At 34.8% G+C, this 21,131-nt stretch overlaps 1 protein-coding gene across 2 annotated transcripts in view; it reads right to left on the bottom strand.

The window, feature by feature from the left end:
• The window catches only part of AKAP6 (A-kinase anchoring protein 6), a 262,001-nt gene that overhangs the window by 41,501 nt on the left and 199,369 nt on the right, over nucleotides 1-21,131 (bottom strand). For both annotated transcript variants that reach the window (XM_079310201.1, XM_079310202.1), the window contains 2 exons: nucleotides 5,359-5,505; nucleotides 1,747-1,971 (listed from right to left, as the gene is read on the bottom strand). In XM_079310201.1, the coding sequence (XP_079166327.1) occupies nucleotides 1,747-1,971; nucleotides 5,359-5,505 (372 nt within the window). The remainder of the gene's footprint in view (nucleotides 1-1,746; nucleotides 1,972-5,358; nucleotides 5,506-21,131) is intronic.

Below are 21,131 nucleotides of genomic sequence, written 5' to 3'. Positions count from 1 at the left end.
TTAATGTATTATTTGTGTAATTAATAGATAATCAACTGAGTAAGGAAATACTCTGGCTACATCATGGTGAGTGACACTATACTGTTTAACATCTCTAGAGCTATTGGCATGATATCATGTCATATGTATAAAAAGATTTAATTTGAGAGATTTATGCACAAAATATTTAAGATTGGTATGGTATTTCTTTATGTGTATATATATATATATATATATATATATATATATATATATGAATAAAAAAAATTAGGTTTAAAAAAAATCTTGCCTGAAATTAGATTTTTAAAATACATAGTTGTGCACACCATAACTTTCTACAGAAATAAAAATGTCTAGTATTTGCGATGGAAAATATGCATTTATTGCTGTGAAGTTCTGCAGGTCTATCAACAGTCCCTCCTAATCACTTGCTTTGAAGTTTGCTGATAGATCAAACAGAATCATCATGACTTTTTCCCCCATTAGCAGAAGACTGCAAATCATTAAAAAAGTAGTATTGATATCATAAGAAACTTAAAATTGCTTACAAATAGACAAGTTCAGGAACCAGAAAACCACTGACTTTATCTACATTGACACACTCTTCTCACTAATCATCATGACTGGAAAATGAAGAGTTAAGGAATGACTAAATGGGAAGAAAATATTATTTCTGCTGTTGTTTTCTTGAACATTTGTACCAAAAAAAGTACGTTTAGAAGTGTTGGCAACATACTCTTTGAGGTGCATATTTAAGAAATTGTCCACCACCCTGGGAGTGCTGTTGCCCTAGACACCCTGGCGTACTAGTGGAAGAGAAAAAACCTCTTTACCTCTAAAGCTCAACAATGACTTGCGATTCCTTTCTTATTCTTTGGTCAAAGATCACTTGCAGAGTAAAGTGACATGTAATGATGACTCCGGTGAGGGTTTATTTAGAAACTATGAACAGAAGAAAATTGCACAGTTCCACCAGGTGTGTTTGCTAAATTAGCCCTCTTTCCTGAATGTTACCACTACCCATGGGGAATGGAACAAAACATACAACCTCCACTAAGTCAGTTGCAAAGCTGAACACTGGCCTACGGTTGAAAGAGCTTACCATCTGAATAAAGCATTGTGACTACAATCTTTCCCTCCTTTCTATAAATCTTCAGGCTTAGGCTTAGGATGTGGCCTAGATTAATGCAAATCTCATAGTGTATATGTCTTTTCCACATATCTAGTCACCACAACCTTTAATGTTTTCTCATGTATGCTAAATTTAGCTCACTGTAATTGTTACCTCAGATCAGCTGCTCTTGACTCATATGTGCAGAGATATAGGTTATTAAACTGATGATCACACAAGACCTTAATTACCTTATGCAGAGAGTGAAATTCAGTGAAGCTTTTTGTGACAAAATTCAGCTGCGTTTATTTTGCCCCTCCCCATGTCAGGGGGGGTGGAAATAGATCATCTTTAAGGTCTCCTCCAACCCAAACCATTCTATGATTCTATGTTTTACAGCAAGATAGAAGGAAAGACTACAATTGCTTTTATAATCACGGTGCAGTTAGCCCTCTAAAGCCCTCTTTTGCAAAAAAATATTTATAAAATAAATATTATTGTAAGGATTCAATAAAATAAACATGAGTGAACACATAAATGAAGATGAAAAAATATAAATATATACATGCATTGCATTATGTTATGTATAAGATAAATATTTTATCCCACCATAAAGAAAAGTTTCACTACTAAAGCTATGATCGTTTTTTTATTACCTTAAAATATTGCAGTTGTTTCTCAGCATTCATTGTTCCTTCATTTTCTTGTCTCAGACAGGAATTGAAGATGAAAAGCTCTGTATCTCTCAGCCACCCTTTCAGCTCTTTGATCCTGACCTCCAGCTGCCTTACCAGGCTGCCGCTTTCAGGCGAGAGCAGGTCACGTGGACCTAACCCACTGTGCCCTACCATTGTGTCTTGGATCTTCTCTCCTAGGGTTTTCTAATGCATCAGATGAAAAAAACACAGATTAGTCTTATGTACCAAAACATACATAGGTTAATGTGCAACAAGAAGAATCTGTTAAATGACTAGAGATGTGTTTTTTAAATAATTACGACTAATATTAATCAATTTCATTCTTTTTTTCCTTGTTTCAATACATTTCAATTTTCCTACCCTTGTTCCTCACTTATGCTGCTCTCTCTGGGTCACTGACTTTGATAGAAGGATTATAAATCAGTGTTTACTAAGAGTAATTAAGGACAGAGGAGACAAAATTCTTCATAACTTTGTAAACTTGTTACTCTGCAGAATTTGTCTGTGGCTTTAGACACATGGCCATAAGGGTTACTGGTTTCTAAAATATGATAATCACTGAGCTCACCAGACTCCTATCCCAGGTACCATTTAAATTTTTGGAGAAACACTGAGATATTTTTTGAGGTGTGAACTGTTTTTCCATTAATGTAGTCCTGAAGCTCTGTAGAGGAGCAGTTAGGTAACAAACAGCTGGTTTGTTTTTAAAATGGATGAACTCATTCAGACACCAAAAATCCTCACTGTTCCTGAACATAAGGCTAAGTCTTTAGGCAACCAAATTCGAATTTCAGTTCTCCATGTTAATCATCCACTTTGAGATAATGGCCCAGAATAAACGTTCATCTCCTATTGCTAATGAAACTAATTTACTCCAGCTTTTCAAAGTTGTATTTCTAATAACAGAATCACTGAATAACATTTTGATAATGGACACTGGGTGCTTGATGAATATTCTGAAGAGGCCAGGGATAGAAAGTTACCTTCCTTTTCAGTATTTTGAAAGGCAATCCTTTAACATCACAAGAGAGATGTGCTGTTGCCTGCTTCTTCTATGCAAAGCAGTATTTTATCTGACCTATAAGAGGCTGTCAGGCTGACACTTATAAGCACTAGATCGGTGTTACTGATTGTAGAATATTGAATATACACTGACACTCACATCCAATAACCTTTTAAACTGATAATTAGTGGTGGTTAATTGTTGTAACATGAAGATACAGTTTTAGGTGACCTAGTATGTCTGTCTGTTGGAAGTGCATGCTATAGAAAGTTACTGGAATGTAACTTATAACAATGAAATTAGCTTCCAAAGTAAGCTTTAAAGCACAAATAAAATTAGAGCAACAGATATTAATCTGCTATGTGGCATTCTGTAAATCACGTCTTTAGGAGATCATAACTGAAAAACATGCTTTCTTGGCAACACCCTTCTATTTTCATGGTGCAAATATTGATAATTTGAAGACCCTCAGTGGAATCCAGCACTAGCTATTGTTTTTATGCTGCAACAAAAGTAGCAGCAGGAGGTGAAATCAATGCCCTTGGAGGGTAGGGTCACAAAAAAGAATTTATTGCCACTTTTTTGTTCTGGAACAGTTTGCAATCATAAATTCTTCATAAACAGAATACTTCAGAGAATGGTCCGTCTTCATAAATATACGACAGAGGACATCAATTTCATTTAATTCACAATTTGTGTCAGCACAGCAGATGCCAATGCCTGCCTTGATAGGGTTGTTTAATATGCAATTGAGACAGAGTAATATTCAGCACAGGGGACAAAATTTCACAGATTAAACTGTACGCACCACTGACATTTCATTCTAATGTATTTCCATTCCACAGTGTTCACCTTAGATGAAAGTAATATTAAAAACCATATCCCTCTATTTTGCCATTGTTAGAAGTTAAAATCCTTGTCTTTAATTTTTTTCATGCCAATTAAAATGTAATCATGCCAATTAAAACAGTATGTCTAGTGCTGTTAGTTTCTGCAGAGGTTTTTATTAAATTAAACAAAACTCTATCAAACTCTGCTTATTATTCATGAAATTGCATTTAGCAGAAACATTGTAATAGTTATTTTTTATTTTTCTGTAAATGCTGAAATTAATGGCAAAACTAAACTGGAGGTATATTTTGATTTTAAAATACTGAGAAGCAAAGGGTTCAAATTTTTTTAAGACAGTTTTCCTAGATTTAAAAAATAATGATCTTATTTCATAGTTTTATATCCTTCCAGCTTTAATCAGTGCCACTGAACTAAGCTGATTATATACACTGAAACTCATAAATGTAAGGCTTACATCTAAAATTATTTTAAAACTAAAAGTTGTCATGATCAGATGTAAAAAAATTGGGTTAGTAAGTTCCTTTGTAATCAGTAAATTTATTAATGACCAAACAAGTTCAAAATGCTTATGATGATGCTGCAGATTAAAATTAAAATAATAAGATCACTGGTCATAAGACAAATTTTAACATTCTCTGACAATATGCACATTTAGAGAATCAAGTGATTAGAAGCAACTATGCTTAACTAAAAAAGCCCCACCCGCTGGTAATTGCATTACCATAACCTAAAGTGACATAAGTCAGTATTTAAAATGCTGTTGGCAGGTTGCATGTATAGCTTACTCATAATATATTAGAAATATTTTTTAAACTAGGATAATAGCATGCAAAATTATGCAATGTAACTGTATTGCTAATATCACACATCTATAATTAATCATTTAAAGTAATTTATAAATTTATCTTACCCTTGATTTGAAGTGAAGGCAATTAAGGAGAGAAGTGGATGGAAAAATATATAGTTTGACCTCTCTCTCTCAGCTGTTTTACAACAATAGGACAATAGTGTCTCCTGCACAGTGCCATCACTGGTCTCTGGGTAACAGAATCCCTATATTGCTTTTTTTGCCAGATTCTTGTATCTCACTCTTTGGCTGAGACCCAGCCCATCATAGCGTGAAATGAATTACATGAAACTTTTTTGGCTTTTGTCAAAAGTGAGATGAATACAGCAGCATGAAACATATCCTGGCTGTATTCTCAGCTTCAGGTATGCAGATTTGTACTGAATCTGTATATTTGTTTTTGAGCCATCAGTGTGACCTGAAATACGCAGTGACAACCCCACTTTTCATCTTAAAGGTATAGTAAATAGTTAAACAGTAGATGTCTCTAACATGTACCTTCAGAATAAATTCTATTAACATTCACTCAAGCATGACAGTCAGTGTATATCAGATATACTGCATTATAGTTGACTTGGTGCATACCCGTAATACATGGCATATTTTACTTACATTTTTTATGTATTAAAGAACTAAAATTATTAAAGTCAGACAGGAGACAAGCACGGAATAAAAAAAAAAATAAATTCCAACAGAAGAGGAAAAGGCTATGGAGTTTTTATAATAGAATGAGTAGCTTGTTTGAAATGTACGTGGTGGATTGAAAGAGAGAGATATTTGTGCTCCAAATTAGAAATCAGACAGACAGTGTACTTCAACACACAAAAATGTACACATAACCCACAAACAGTAATAAAAATGCAAATACCCCAAGCAGTTCCCATTTTTCATTAATTGAATCCACTTTTTCAAGGAGATCGTTTGGCAGTAAAACACCACTTTTCTTCAGAGCTTCAACCTTACTAAGCAGTTCCATCTTTTTTGGGTGCCTTATTGACATTTCTACATTGTATCTCTAAAATGAAAAGAAATATATAATATTAGCTGCTGTAGACAGTTTTCTCCTTAAAAAAATAAACTTTAATTGCATTTGCACAGTAATGATCATGCTCCATTTTACATTTTCAAATTTTTTGTTTTTTTAAGCACTCAACCTTCTCATAACATAACATAAGAGATTTGGGTACCAACATGCAGACTTCTGGGTGACACATGTATGCAGGCAGTTAGCAATTGATTACACATAGTAATATTCACTCTCTTACAATATTCCCTTGTACAATAATAACCACTTACATTCTCCCATCTGAATCTTGATCTGCCTTTGTCTCATTCAGGTTAGTGGTATCTTATTTTTAAAATATGCTACTTCAGCAAGTAACACTGGGGTTCTTCATGGAAAAAAAAAAAAACAAAATGAAACAAAAACCCCCAAGGAAATAATATCATACTTATGTTTCCTCTAGAGTTTATTTATTCTCTCTCTCATTATGGTTACCATGTCACACATGGGCCTGAAAATGTGAGAGTTTGACCTTCAAAAACAATTAGAAATAGCTCCCCTAAAACACAATACCAGTTACTTGATTTTTATTGCATCAACAACAGGAACAGTGAACTGGCCCACAAATGAGAACAGCCACAATGTTAATACTGTCCAATAGTTTCTTCAAGTTGAAAATACCTTCTATTTGTGCACTGTTGAAAAGAAAAGAAAAGAAAAGAAAAGAAAAGAAAAGAAAAGAAAAGAAAAGAAAAGAAAAGAAAAGAAAAGAAAAGAAAAGAAAAGAAAAGAAAAGAAAAGAAAAGAAAAGAAAAGAAAAGAAAAGAAAAAAAATAACAGAGAAAACAGGTATAAAACTGGAAGCTTCTTTCAAAAACTCTTTCATAGGACTTTCTAAATATCTAGGTCTATATTATTTACATAGTCTATAAAAAGAATACTAATATACAAATAAACTGGAAAATAAATATTTTTCTTAAAACTGTATTATCTGAAAACCTGACTTAACAACTATTACATATAAAAGCTACTATAGTGGTTAGTTATGTTTTCATATTTGGTACAGTAAATTTAAAAAACCAAACAAACACATAGGCATCCACATATACATACCCTTCATATATTTAAGCTAATTATGTGTGAAAAGGCTCATTGAAATAGATATGGCAAAAAAATGTGCCTTTTACTGAAAGAAGAGAGTTCAGCACATATACTTGTAAAGGTGTTTACAAGACTTCCATAAATTATGCAAAGGTATTAGAAAATTGCTTCCTAAACATTAAGCTTTCTTTGCTTCAAATTCAGTCAAGAAAACTGCTACTGCACTCATACTGAAAATGTTAATGACTAGTCTAAATATAAAAAATTAAACCAGAATTAAAAATGTTTGAAACATGGGTGTCTTTGCCAGATCCAAGAGCATGCTCTGTAGGAAAACAAAGCAAAAATACAATTGCAGACAGCTTAAAGAAAATAATAAAGGTGTGAAATCACTGTTTCAGCTAACAGGTTCTCAGCATTTTCATGCATATGTTTGCATATTGTTAGTTTCATATTTTAATCTCTCATTTATACAACACATGCACATCATTTGTATTATGTAAACTTCAGCAAATATTAGTCATTTGTGGATCATAGAGCAAATGTTTTAAATGAGGTGATTTAAACCATTTCTCATTATTAATGAACACTGATCAGGTGTCTGCGTATCCAAAATTGCATGAATATGCATGGTAAAACCCAAGGAATTGTTTATAAAGAACTTGCCATTTGATACTCAGTGCACTGTGGCTGTTTGAGATGTGTACAGCTGTAGGCAATATCTACCAGGTTGGGCACTAGGGCTGAACCTGCCAAGAGGCAACACCATTTTATTCAACTGATGTGTTCAACAAGTATGATTCCTGGTCCTGTTTTATTGCCTTCTCGGCTAGAATGGCTGCTGGAGGAGATTACAATCTTCTTTATGTAATCTGATTTCTATTTAAAGATGATATAGCCGAAAAGGATTTGCATAATTATTTCCATAAGTACATGTAATATCAAAGGGAATCCAGAGTCCAATTTGCTAGGCACTGAAATCCAGTATGCGCTACTCCTTCTTTTGTCAAGTGAATTAATAGACTGAGGGAGTCCTCTAGCTGTGTGTCACTGGTGCAGGCACAGCCAGTTATTGCTCATCACCTGCTCTAGGCTGGCACTTGCTGCTGCCTGGGCTGGGGCTGGGGATGCTCCTGGGCAGAGCAGGACTGATGATGAAATAAAACGCACTGCATGTTTCATAACTACAATGCTCTTGTTAACTTAGAAACAGAAGACATTTCATTTAATTTTGGACTAGATAAAATAATTCAGTGCTGCATAATCCAAATAGTGTGACAGATGTTATAAAAGGTTATTACATTAAAAACTAAATCAGCTAGGTTTTATGTACGTGCTGTCTTTGTCACCGCGTAACCTAGTGTATAAACAAGCATGACAAAAGTGCTGATTGATAGAAAATGCATTATACAGTAAAAGGTGAGAGATTTCAGTTGATTATCAGATGTATTGGTATATGACTGAGAGTCAGTATTGTTTCACTCCTAGATATTTAACATGCATTGTGTATTTTAAGTTAAAGGAAGAGCTAAACATACAGGAGGTACAGTTTGAGAACTGATAGCATGAGATGCTACTGCTGATGCTATTTTTTAATCCATTAAACACCTACACTCTAAGCAGTTGTATGGAAAAATTAGCTACCATCTCTATCAGTGCTGCACAACCCTAGTCTACTAGGACTAAATCCTGTGGTGAGAAGATAATTTAATCTTTAGATTCATTCTTTCCTCAGCTTTAAGTGAGCAAAGACTGCTCAATTGTGATAGTCTGTGGATGTTAAGATATAGATTAGTTTAATAGTAAAAAATTAGATTAAGGAAGTTAAGGTCACAGGTTTCTACAATAACCACAATAATAAATAAATGGGTAATATTTAATTTCCCACAATACCCGTTATATAAATTGGGGGAGGAAAAAAAAAAACCCCAAACAACAATGTACTGGAAAAATTGCAAAATATTTACAGCATGAATAGCTGTGTGCATGTGTGCCTGGTTTTATGTTCCAGAGGATATTCAAAAGAAATCCAAAACATTGTTAAGTAAGTTAAAGAATTTGGCCTTTTATTCCTTCTCCCTCAATACGATCAATACTTCTCGAAGGGCAAAGAAAGGAATTAAAATAAATGCATCTATCCATGATGAAGTATGGCAAAAATATTTAAGCCAAAAGAAGTTGAATTCCAAAACAAAGCAAGTTAAAACCTTACTTCCCCTAATGAAAACAAGAAATCTAGGCAGGCTGATTTAGACACATTTTTTCGACACTTTATGCTAAACGGTGTTTTTTCTCTTCTTTTTTTTTTTTTTTTTTTTTCCTTAAAAAAATTATATAAAACATTTTTTGTGTGAAAAATCACACCCGAAAATTCTGTCCAAATGGAGACTGGAACAATGCCTTGTAACAGTGTTAATTGTCACCATGGAAACCAGAAGAATAAGCCATTTTGAAACTGGTATAGAAGGCACACATTGAGCAACTCAAGCATTTTTCAGCCTCCCTCAGTGTTAAGGAACAAGATGCCTAGTCACTGAGAGGTCAGAGAAAGAAATCATCATGAAAGGTTCGTAGATGTGCACTGTCTGGTAAACAATAAAAAAATCTGTACACAGTTAACAACTCTGTAAGACTGCGCACTGCATCTTTCAGAAAGAGGAACACAACAAAAAGATGATCAGGAGATCAGCAGATTCCACCCCTTGAGCAAAACTTTAGGGCAATATTATGCGAACCTTGCCCCTAAAGCTCCCTGGGAATTCTGTTGTTGTAATAAAACTTCAGAAGAGAAAAGAAAAAAAAAAAAAGCCTGCATGATGGAATTCAAAATAATGCTCTAAAAGCACACAGAGAGATTAAGACATCCATTGTAAGACTTTTGTATGGTGCTTCTGTTGGTTATAGTGAAAAGAGACCAGACATACTGAACACACAGTGGAGCTATGGCTACGAAGTACAGAAGAATTAAGCCAATGAACTTTCTCCATTACTGGAATAAGGGTGTGCTATTTGTAGATGTTCTGCATTCCATCACTCACATGCTAACAAAGTATCTTCAGTCAAACGGCACTGTAGGATATACAACCGAGATCAGAACTGAGTGACACGCAACCTTAGTTTTACCTGCATTGAAATTCTAAATTTTAAAAATTTCCTTTTGGGGTGTTTTGACTGTGGCAGACACCAATAAATGCAGACATACACCCTCAGTGTCTGAATGTGCATGCACGGTCAGCAATGGCTCACATTTGTAAAATATACTGCATGCATAAAATCGAGTAAATAATATTCTGCAAGCAAATTCACCAAATATGTAACATAAATATATACATATATATAAACATATATACACATATACATATAAATATATATAGTATGTATATATATAGTATGTGTGTGTGTGTGTATATATATATATATGCATACATAGCAATATTTGTCCATCATCTCTTTGCACACATTCTCTCTTCGCTTTCTGGATAATGTTTGCACTCTTCATGCTAGGCTTCATGGTGGCCCCTTAGGAAGCCCATGCCTAATGCCATTCACTGGTGAACAAAGAGTCTTTTTATTCCAAAGTCCAGGGTCCAAAGCTCAGCTGTATACAAGTAAAGTGAAGGAATCTGCTAGAGGCCAGCCTACCCTTCACAATAGCTCTTAATGCTTCTACCTTTTTGGTACTGTCAGTGTGAAACATTTTAGACACTGTCCAGAAGCTTAGTTATATTTCTTACGTTGTCAATAGCACTAGAACCTCTGGGCAATATTCAAGATCTGGGCAGTGTGATCTGTCTAGACGAAAAGCAGTTTCTGTTTCTTGCAAACTACATGTATTTCTGTATTAGCAATTTATGACAAATAATTGCACAGAGAAATTATAAAGACTCCTACAATTGTCCTTGTAAATTAATAATAGGCTTTCTTGATTGGGATAAATTTGCTGCTGAGCCTTTGGAAAAATTAAAAAGTGCAATGTCATTTAAAATTGCCAGAACTCGCAGAGCAAATTACATCTGAGGTTAAGAATCAGTTTTTCCTCTTCTAGTTTATTCCATTTGCATGATCTGGAAATCACATTACATTGGCTATGTATTGTTAATTGGACATAGATTGCATTATCTTTGATATAAATCAAACTACAAATATTAAAATGAATTGCAAATTCTGTAATAGAAGATCATAAAACAATCTTTTTAAAGTATCTCCCATTAATAATTTAATTCCAATTATATCACTTGGAAAACTCAAGAAGGGGAGTGCTAACTTATTTCCATTTGCCTTTCCCCCTACAAATAAGCACAACAGCACAATATGTATTTGTGTGAGAGTGCATGTGTATATGGGTGCATGCCTATAAAACAAAACAAATCTTAGCACTTTTGTCTTAAATCCCTACAGACACCTTAGGTTTTTTTGTTTCAGAAACTAGCAAATGCAGATTACACGTCTGCTATGCATTTCCTTCTGTGGCAGCTTGAGAAATAAACACATTGAAAGAAATATTAAGCAACTTCATGAACTGAATTTTGCCTACATTAAAAAATTACGCAGTTGGTATTCATTGTTCTTTTTTTTTTTTGAGTGACCTCAACACTTTAGATTTTACTATATATGTAATATCTTTTTGAAGACTTTGTGTGCCCTTTAATGAATTTATATTAAATATTTAATACTGTTTAGGGCATATCCACTACTACCAAAAACAGTTATATTCCCAGCAGTCCCACTGTTTCAGGCAGAGGGCTTGATTGATCCTCCTAGCCTGAATTGAGTAGAATGAAAAGAAGCAGTTGGAAAATAGCTGCAATCATTTAATGCAGATGACCTCTGACAGGCTCACAGCTCTTCTATCTGAACAGAAATTTGCATGGGGTCTCTGTGCAGAGGAACAATGTAACCTAAATGGTAGACAATCTTTATTCTAATGAAGTGGGTGTCAAGGTCAATGTAAAACTGCAATGATAAATGGTGCACCACTAGGCAAGAGAAGTTGCATAGGCATTGTAGTGCTTTCACATTAATTGAAGGCTGAAATGCACCGAGTGAAAGCACAAGACTCTCTTTTCACCATAATGTGTTAATGCACAAATGTTTAAATGTTTTATTCAAGCCCCTAGCCTGTTGGCACAAATCTTATTGCAAACAAAAATACAATAGTTGGCCAATAACCAGAAAAATAGAACTTTTTATTAGCTTGCCTTATTTCTTGAATCCCTAACAACTTCCACAATCTACTCAGAGTACCAAAAGAATAACAAGTCTCCAGACACCTAATGTAATTCCCATGATCCTTTTTCTATTTAGGATATCTGTCTTTAATTAGTTCCAAACAAGCAAGTCTTTAGACAACTCTTCATTAGATACCATTCCCAATGAACTAACTGCAAGAAGAAAAGTCATGCTTCAATATTATTATTTCCTAGATTCCAAGTTTTCTTTTAGTATATAGTTAACATCTCCAGGTGCCTTTTGTTCTCTCAAAGAATTAGACCAGTAAAACTGGGTTTTGTAATGCAAAGAGTTGTGTGCCTAGAGTGGGGACTAAACTACAATCTGTTATTGTGGCTTTGTCAAAACTGCAATACAACTATAATTATAGTACTTCATCAGTCGATCAAGCAATTTGTGCAAGGCAGTACATTTTGTCTTATAAAAATGAGGAGGACAGTAAGCTGCTTTTTAAAATCCTGAGCTGCTTAAGCTTGTTAAGGGTATATTGTTTGCTAATACACTCATTAGCAGCCAGGCATTTTAACTTCATCAATTAAACAGGAAATGGTGTTGCACCATTAGTTTAACAAAATGCTAAAAAACAGATAGCAGTCTACAGTTAAGAATTTTAGAAATCATATTTTTACCTGCAAACTGCACTATACATTTCAAACCACTTTTTATGCAATGACACAGGGAGTGTGTGGGTCTGTCTGTGCATGAACGTAGGTGGTGAAAGCCCTGCAGATAGTTGTGAAGCTAATTATATATATACACACACATACACCCACTGCAAATTTCCCAAGTCCCCTAAGGATTGCTGCGGAAGCACAACGTCATTTCTTGACACCGATGAACATTTACTCATCTGAGTAATCCCAAGGATGACAGAAGTTTATTCCTGTGAACAGCTAACAGCTCTCCTGGATAACTAACAGGTTCACAGTATGGATGGCAAATTTTGAGTATTTATCAGCCTTTATAGTTTTAGGCTCTTCTGTTCAAATAGGTATTAACAATATGATTAGAGATCTTAGACAAGAAGCTTGTTATTAAAGAGGATCTGCAGTGCTTTCAGTTTCTGGGGATCTGTGAGTGGCACGTACTATACAACGCCATTTCTATTTTACAACTCGCCTGAGCAAGGGAATTTTCCATATGGAAATCAGTCTTCAGGATACTGCAATTCAGAGAATAAACTCCAGTGAGGGGGGTGGGAGTGGGGGATGGGAGAATTCTAGTGTAAAGGCAAAAAAACCCAACTCCAAAAAAACCCCACGTTAGTGATGAAACTGTTTAAAAAACTGTACAGCTTCATCTGTGTGTGATTTGTCAGGTCTGAAGCTTTGACGTGCCCAAGGGGCAGACCCCAGCGGGGCGCAGGCTGCAGAGCTAAATAGCTGTGAAAGAAGTCTTAATGTAGGATGGAATTCAAACTAACCTTGACATGACCTCGGGAAAAATATGCAAAAAGTAAAATGAATGCACTCTGCAAGATACATCCTAATTTTGTGGCCGAGCTGGTTAGTTTCACAAACATAACTGGGACTTTAAAAGCAAAATAAAACATGAAGAAAAAGGGGAAACTTCGGAATTCAGAGTAAAAACTCAAGCAGGCATGGGGTGTTGCTGTGGAGGCATATGAATCATTTGGAAACAATCCAAATAAAAACCAACACCGAACAATATTGTTGTCAGGCTGTCTATTCAGGAAAATTGTTTTTTTAGGTTGAATATAAATGACACAAAGCCAAGATTACATCATTGCATTACAAAGTCTGTTGTGGCTTTTAGCCGAACAAGCCCCATGGATCTACTGGCTGATGGCAGTAATTCAGTAAGAAGTTTTAAAGGCTTGGTTGTTTTGATTTTTTTTTTTTTTCAAGCTTTGTTACTCTAAATAGAGTGGAATTTTGTTCAAATATTGATTATTTAAATTTTTTAAAACTACATCCCTGAGTTTGTTCTGCAAACTTGCTGCCTTATACAAACAATAAAAATTTGAGTGGGTATATTAAGGCTTGATTTTGCTTTATTATGTATTTGGCCAGTCTTGCACAGTGTTCAGTTAAGCAGGAAGACATCCACCTTAATACAGCAGCCAAGAACCGGCTTATTCGCTAGATATATGGAAATTGTAATTGAGTGTCAACTTGTGTTGAAATTCAAACCCATTACATTCAGAATGCAATTTTGCAGCAATACCAATTATTTACTATGCTATTAACCAGTTTTTAAACATAATTAAATTCTGAGAACACATAGCCAAAATACAGTAGTTGCAACTCATCTGGTGAGGGTAATCCAGTACCAGGTGCATAAGAGCCCACTAGGTCCGAGATGGCCACCCATAAAGGCAAACCCTGGCAGATGATGTTAGAACATGGAGCCACTGCACAGGTTTGAGTGCAGTTCAGGTAAGAGTTGGTACACTTCATGTTTAACAACCTATCAATCTTGTAAACCATATGTTTTACTGGGACCTGCAACAATGCTGCTGGTTTTGAGTTTGTTTTCACACCTTGCACCAGAGGTGTGACTTCTGGTACAGACAAATACAGTTGCAAGCAACAGACATGCTTAACGTATTGGACATTGATTTAGCTAAATTTACATGTATGTAATTGCCTAGACAATTGATATTATTTTTTTTTTTAATGGCACTCTTTAGAAATTTGAGCTATTATACTGTTGGGTTAATGCTCAGGTATATTTTTTTGAGGGAAAAAAATCCCCACAGAGTAAGGGAGATCCCAAAATACTGGTGTATTACTATAGTTAGTCCATTATGGAACAGAAAATGCATTTGAAGGTGGAGAAAAAGTTCGGCCTGGAAGCAAAAAGGTGTAGTTGCAGCTCCATCATTGGCTGGATATTCTTGAAATCTCATACTGATACACTTTTTGATTTACATTTTTATAAAATAAAATACAACGTTGTAAGATTATGGTGATTTTTTGGAGATATTCAAAGAAAATCATTTATAACCTGCTATCCTCTCTCGTCTGCTAAGCTGTGCCTGCTGTTGCAGTATGCATGAAACATAAAATTGGAACTCCTCTGCACAAAGATTTAATTCCAAATGCACCTACTATTGTCATGCTGTACATTAAAGACATCATTCTGTTTTGAAATGGATGTTCTTGAGCATTTATCTTACACAGACTGGCTCTTCTGAAGTCCTTATTCCATTGTTACCCAGCTAGAATGCTAATGGTGATCAGTAATAGCCTTCCATGAGAGAAGCTTGACTGAAAACCTAAAAATAAATTATTTGCTCTTCCAGCAATGTGTTTGGGGTAGAATACCTCTGGATCCTCATCTTCTTACCCATTTGCTATACTTCTCATGGGAGAAGAGGTTCCCTGCTGGAAAAACATCCAAATGGAAAATTGAAGGTCCTCAGACCAACTGAGACAGAATTCCGTCTCCACAGGTAATTCCACAAAGATACTGATACACACACCACTTAAGGCACAGTGGCTTTAGTAATGCAAATAACTAGACCTTGTCAACTGTGACAAAAGAAAGTCATCCTTGGCCTGTGACAATGGCCCTACAGTCTTTGCAGGCTGGTGAGCAACCTCAGGTCAAGGCCAGAAATTTCTGCATCTAGCTTGCTCATTCTCCAACCTCAGACAGAATATGGGGATCTCAGTTCCTACTAACTGTAGTATCTACAGTAACAATATGATTTTTAAAGTAATTGAACTTTTTCCTACACAATAGAGCTTACACCTGTTTGACTGTCCCTCCAAGTGCTGACTGGAAAGGGTGTTGACAGATGATTTCTCAATTAGCCCTACAGCTATAATGAAAAATGTTATTTATATTTTAAATTTACATCCTGTACTAAATAAAGTGAAAGCTATAATTTCTACAATGTGCTATTTGATTTTTTTCCTTATAATATCCCTTGCATTATGTCAAAGTTGGCACATGCAGCAGGTCCATGAAGAGTGCTAAAAGATCTCCCCTCTCTAAAACACTGGCACACGCTGCAAATCCTGCTACAGCAATACCATTACAATGGTATCAAAACTATTGCAAAACATGCTAAAAAGTATGTCTTATAGTTAACTGCTTATGATCAGCTGCAGAGAGCCATACTCTGGACCTTTCAAGAGAAAGCAAATAATAGTATTTCTCTTTTCCAGTACACATTAATATTATTAAAACAAAAGGAGAAATTTAGCACCCCCCAACACTATCAGTATTTATGGAATAATCTCCTTTTAAAAGAATTTTATAAGTTGTTAAGAACTCAGTATTTCATTTCTAATATTCCTCTAGGAAAAAACATAGTACTTTTATATAAAAGAAAAAAAAAAATCTCAATTTGGAATGTTATTTTTATGATCAAACTGCTTTCAAGAGTAAATATATAACAGAACTGCTGACACAGCCTAAAGTATGGCTGTGTGAATGCTGCAGAAAAAGCTATTTCAGAAAACATTTCTAGCAATAGAAGTCCAACTTTGTTTAAACCTGAATTTTTATTTTTTTACAATATCAAGTAATGTTAACAGCATGCTGAAAATGTTAAGGCTAAGTGTGCAGTGTCAAAATAGATTGAATCTCTCTGAAAATTGGAAATTCAAGATTTTTAAACATAATCCAGATGTTTGGCTTTTAATCATACTTCAAGAAAGAGGAAACTTATGCAATACAAAATTCATACATGCATATTTCATTTGTGTCTTTCCTATCACCGAATTAAAAATTTCTAACATATGTTTTCCTCAAACAGATAATGTTTTAAATTAGAAGAGTTGGCAAGAATCTGTACACTTCACAAATGTGACTGGAGTATTTTAAATTAGAAGAAAAATATTTCAATTTTTTATGTCATTAACAGCTTTGATAGCAAATGCTATAGCAGTGATCATTTTTTGCCTTATCAATAGGAAGTTCAATTGTCCCTGAAACAAACTAAGCATATGAAGATGACGGAACAGTAAGAACTGAGGACTAGACTTCTTCAGAATACCTGAGACTGATAACACTCTGACAGACTTGTGAAGATTTAGCAGATACTTTCCATCTTCCTCACTGTCAATTAAAATAGGAGAATGCTATATTTCTTCAGCAAAAACCAGACAATCTTAAAGGTGAAAGAACTTTTTCCAAGATATATTTCAATTCTAGAACATTAACACCACCACTACATTTGCTCAATAATATTTAAAGGGCTACAGCACAGTGGCCATTGTTTCTAAAAGCTAATATAAATGATAAATTGTATGATACTTTTAACCTCTGGAATCGTAGAAAATTAGACTCTGAGTTCATTTGTAAAAATGGAGGTTTTGAGTGTAATAATATTTTGCTATTTTAAATAATTTAAGACAGAGAAAACTGAAGCAATAAATATGAGAGGAACTATAACACATATAATGGGAAAAGCGAAAAAGACAAAAAAATTCTGCTTCTGGCTACCAGAATGAGGCATTGGGCTTGCTCTTTAAGATCCTTTTATCTTCCAAGGAGCGTGTGAAGTGTGCTTGTACACTACCACAAACAGAAATATGCCCCTGTTATACTGTGATGTGATGGAATATGATGTGACTATGAACTTCAAGTCTGTGTAGGAATATTGGAAACTAAACAATGCAAGACATGCTGAAAGGGAGTCTCTCTGTACCTCCAACAGCTGCTGTGCCTAGGAGAGACACTGCCTCTTTTGAATGGCCACCAGCAAGGGTATACCTAATGCAGCCTTTTACAGGCTCAAGCTTACTGTGTTCCAGTGAACTGCACACTTGCACCAGTCATGTGAGATAGAGCAATATTCTTTTTAATTTAAAATGGGGAACTGAAGTACAGATGGACACCTCGTACAGTCCCAGGGAGGGAAGATCTCTGTTGTGTGAACACAGGTCTTTCAATAGTCACTCCACTATTCTGTCCAAGAGAATATGTTGTCTGAGCTCAGAACTACTTAACACTCTGTTTCACACTAGACTGAAAAAAAAAAAATTAGTTATAACACTTACAGTATATTTTAGTCACTGCAGAAAATACCTCAGCTCTACACATTCTTACATTCTCAATGATATTTAGGAACACTAATAGTTACCTTCAAAAGGATATGAGAATGCAGTGACACTGAACTCATTTTGTGACTGAGGAACTATTGAGACAGAAACAAAAGAAATTTCCCTCTATTTCTTTCTATTTTCCTCATTTCAGGTGTCTGTTCTCAAGGATTTATGGTGCTGCTGTACATGAACTCTGCTATTTGCTGGCATGATGAAAGCTGAAAGCTTCTCATCTCCAATGGCATTCTGCCAAAATATTCTCTGATAAAACTTGGGTTGATTCACAGATCTGAAGTTTAAGAAATTGTCATAATCTAACCTCCTCACTTGTATAAAATGTGCCCTAATCTTTATAATCTCTGCCTACATTAAGCTCTCAAATTTCTGGCTTGGAGAAAATCTTTTGTTATTGCATCTGTCCCTGACTAAAAGACACAAATAATAGTAAATTCATAGAATTCCTTGGTAAAATGATAAACAACTAGCTTATTTCACTGTTAGAAAATGTATGCCTCATTCCTAGGCTGAATTTGTTTACCTTTAACTTCCAGATGTTTTATCTTCTTATACAGTTACCAATAGCTTGAATGTCTGTGAAATCATGAAGGTACTACAAGAATCAAACATGAAAACAGATGACTTGCACTGATCTTGAGTTATCTCTGTTTGATGTTTCTGGGATTACAATTTATAGAACCAAAACATAGAGAAGATTAACTATTTTTGCAGAGGCTACTTAACTCAAATACATGCATTTTGGAGATTCTTAAAGTGCTTGGTTTTTCCTAGGGCTGTCAGCAAGCAATTTTTTATACTTGGCCCTAATATAAATGAAAAAAGATGTATTTGGATTTAATTTGTGCTTATGGACAGCATTGCCTGTACTCCCATTTTGGTTTATGCTCTTGGATTCTCCTGGTTCACTTAAAGATTGTTTGCTGATGCTATTCATCATGGAAATGAAACTAGGGAGCAGGAGAAAAAGAACATAGCAGCAAGTGAAGCTGATGACAAAAAAGACCACATTCAGAGTACAAATGCTCTCATGGATTAACACCACTGAACAACAGAAATCCTAATAATCAATGAGAGTTTCACCCACAACATAAGTATTTTCTACTGCTTACTATCAACTGCTCTAGATTCACTCTGGAAATTGTAAAGTTGAACATGAAGCGATCTTGACAGACTAGGGAATCTGCCCCTTTGTGTTTAGCATTTTGTAACGAGCTTCTCTGAAATCAGCACACAGCATAACACCTGCATATTAATAGAATCTGTCTTAAGGCAATTAAAAAAAATTAATTCTGTAGATACGGCAGCAAAACTGTAGAAATTGATTTCAGCAAAAAACCACCACAAGTTCATGATGACTTCTGTTGTCTCACTGAAATGCTAATCTCTGTGCTCTGAAGAGATAAACTGGTGGCTATAGCATCGATATTCAAATCCATGTAACACTTGCAATGTCAGTGCATATACAGACTCGCATGTTATTGCTATTTTAATGCCTGAATTCTACTCAAGATTAAACAGGACATGTCTTGAAAATGGGAATAGATATGCATATATCTGTGAGGTGAATAAAATGCTTCAAAGGACTGAGGCAGCAGGAAATACCAGGACACAAAACCAGTAATGAAATAATATAATACAAAGCAAATTTAGGATATTTTGAATGTACTTCAGCTAAAGTGAACACTAGGGAAGACATGAACTTTTGTCTTTCCAGCATTCTCTGAAGAGATGCTGGTCCAAGAGATTTCTGGAAAGCCTGTTCTGGTAACCATGCATGCCGTGATAGCTGCCTGACCATTCAAATACAAACTGAAAAGATCTGTGGCCATTAAAAAAAAATATATATGCTTACAGTAATGTGTATTGATGTCTTCAACTTTAACTGCTGTCTGTTTAATAGATGTTTGTTAGGGGAATATGTGTAGGGAATTCAGTAGTCCCCAACAAAGATGGAAAAATATAAGAAAACAAATCAGAAAGGATGATGGATAAAGAACAGGATTCTATTACCTGTTCTGTGTTTTTCAAAAATTTTAAGGAATATGTTCTATCCAGAATATCAGCAAAATATGTGACTGATTTATATGGTGACAGAGCCTTTGTCAATGATATCTGCACTTCAGTGACACAAATATAGTGGCCTGATTTCTAGGTTTAAGTGGCTCTATTATTAACAATCATTTTATAATTGGCAACAACTATAAAAACGAAAAAGTATACTTTGTTGGATACTCCACATTTTTAACACTATTAGGTTACCTTTCTTCAAATCTATGTCTAAGTCAACTATTTTAGGCCATTTTGTTTGATACTTTGCTAGAGGTATAATATGCTGCTGTAGAACTGAAGTCTAAAGAAATGAAAGTAATGAATACATATTTTAGAACAGGCCATAGAGCTTTTGTACATTAAATTACTACACTAGCACTATATTAACCCTATTTAAGTTAATTTTTACAGCTCATTGGTGATTGGCATTTTATACTGATGTTCGAAGAATTGCCATTGCACTGGTTTTATTCTTTGCTTCTTTAATAATAAAGTGTGAAAGAAATGGAAGAAGTGGGATTCAACTGCCTTTTAGTGAAGTTCTTAAGATCTTAAGAAAAAGGTTCAAATATTTAAGCCATGCAAAAGTCTTTAGGAACATTATTTTTAATTTTCCAGCAGTTCATAGGCCTGAAAAAGTCCCACTAGTATGAATCCATTTATACTTGATTGGTACCACAAAAAAGACCACAAATGCCACACTTGGTCTCATGGAATAACACCACTGAATATCAGAAATTCTAACAAACATTACTGCAGACCCTGCTCAGGACCTGACTGACAACAACGTGCTGACAACACAGTGTAGTAGGCCACCTGCTGGCCGAATCAGCCAATTAGCAATTTTCATCTAATTATTAGATTATCATGCCAAGAAGAGATAAACATAAAACAAGTACATAAACCCCATCAGCTAAAGACTATTGGAACTAATGTAAATTTATATATACAAGGGAGTGATTCTTCATCTTATTTTAGGTTTTACAAAAGTGGACACTACTTAAGTCTGGATAACAATTGATGAAGTAATGTTTCTCTTGTGCTAAAAACACACAGTAACTACGTTCTTAGGCTTTTTCACACCAATATATAAAGTAAGGTTCCATGGCAGGTCATCTGTCAACTATTCCAGGCAGCTACCCAGGAATGACTAGAAGAGACTCTGAATATGAAAATCTAATACTGCGAAGAGCTTCCCCTAAACAAAAATATGTTGGC

Source organism: Erithacus rubecula, assembly GCF_903797595.1.
Source record: "Erithacus rubecula genome assembly, chromosome: 6".
Classification (NCBI taxonomy): Eukaryota; Metazoa; Chordata; class Aves; order Passeriformes; family Muscicapidae; genus Erithacus; species Erithacus rubecula.
The sequence above is the reverse complement of the archived record's forward strand: the minus strand, read 5'-3'. Positions and strand labels throughout refer to the sequence as shown.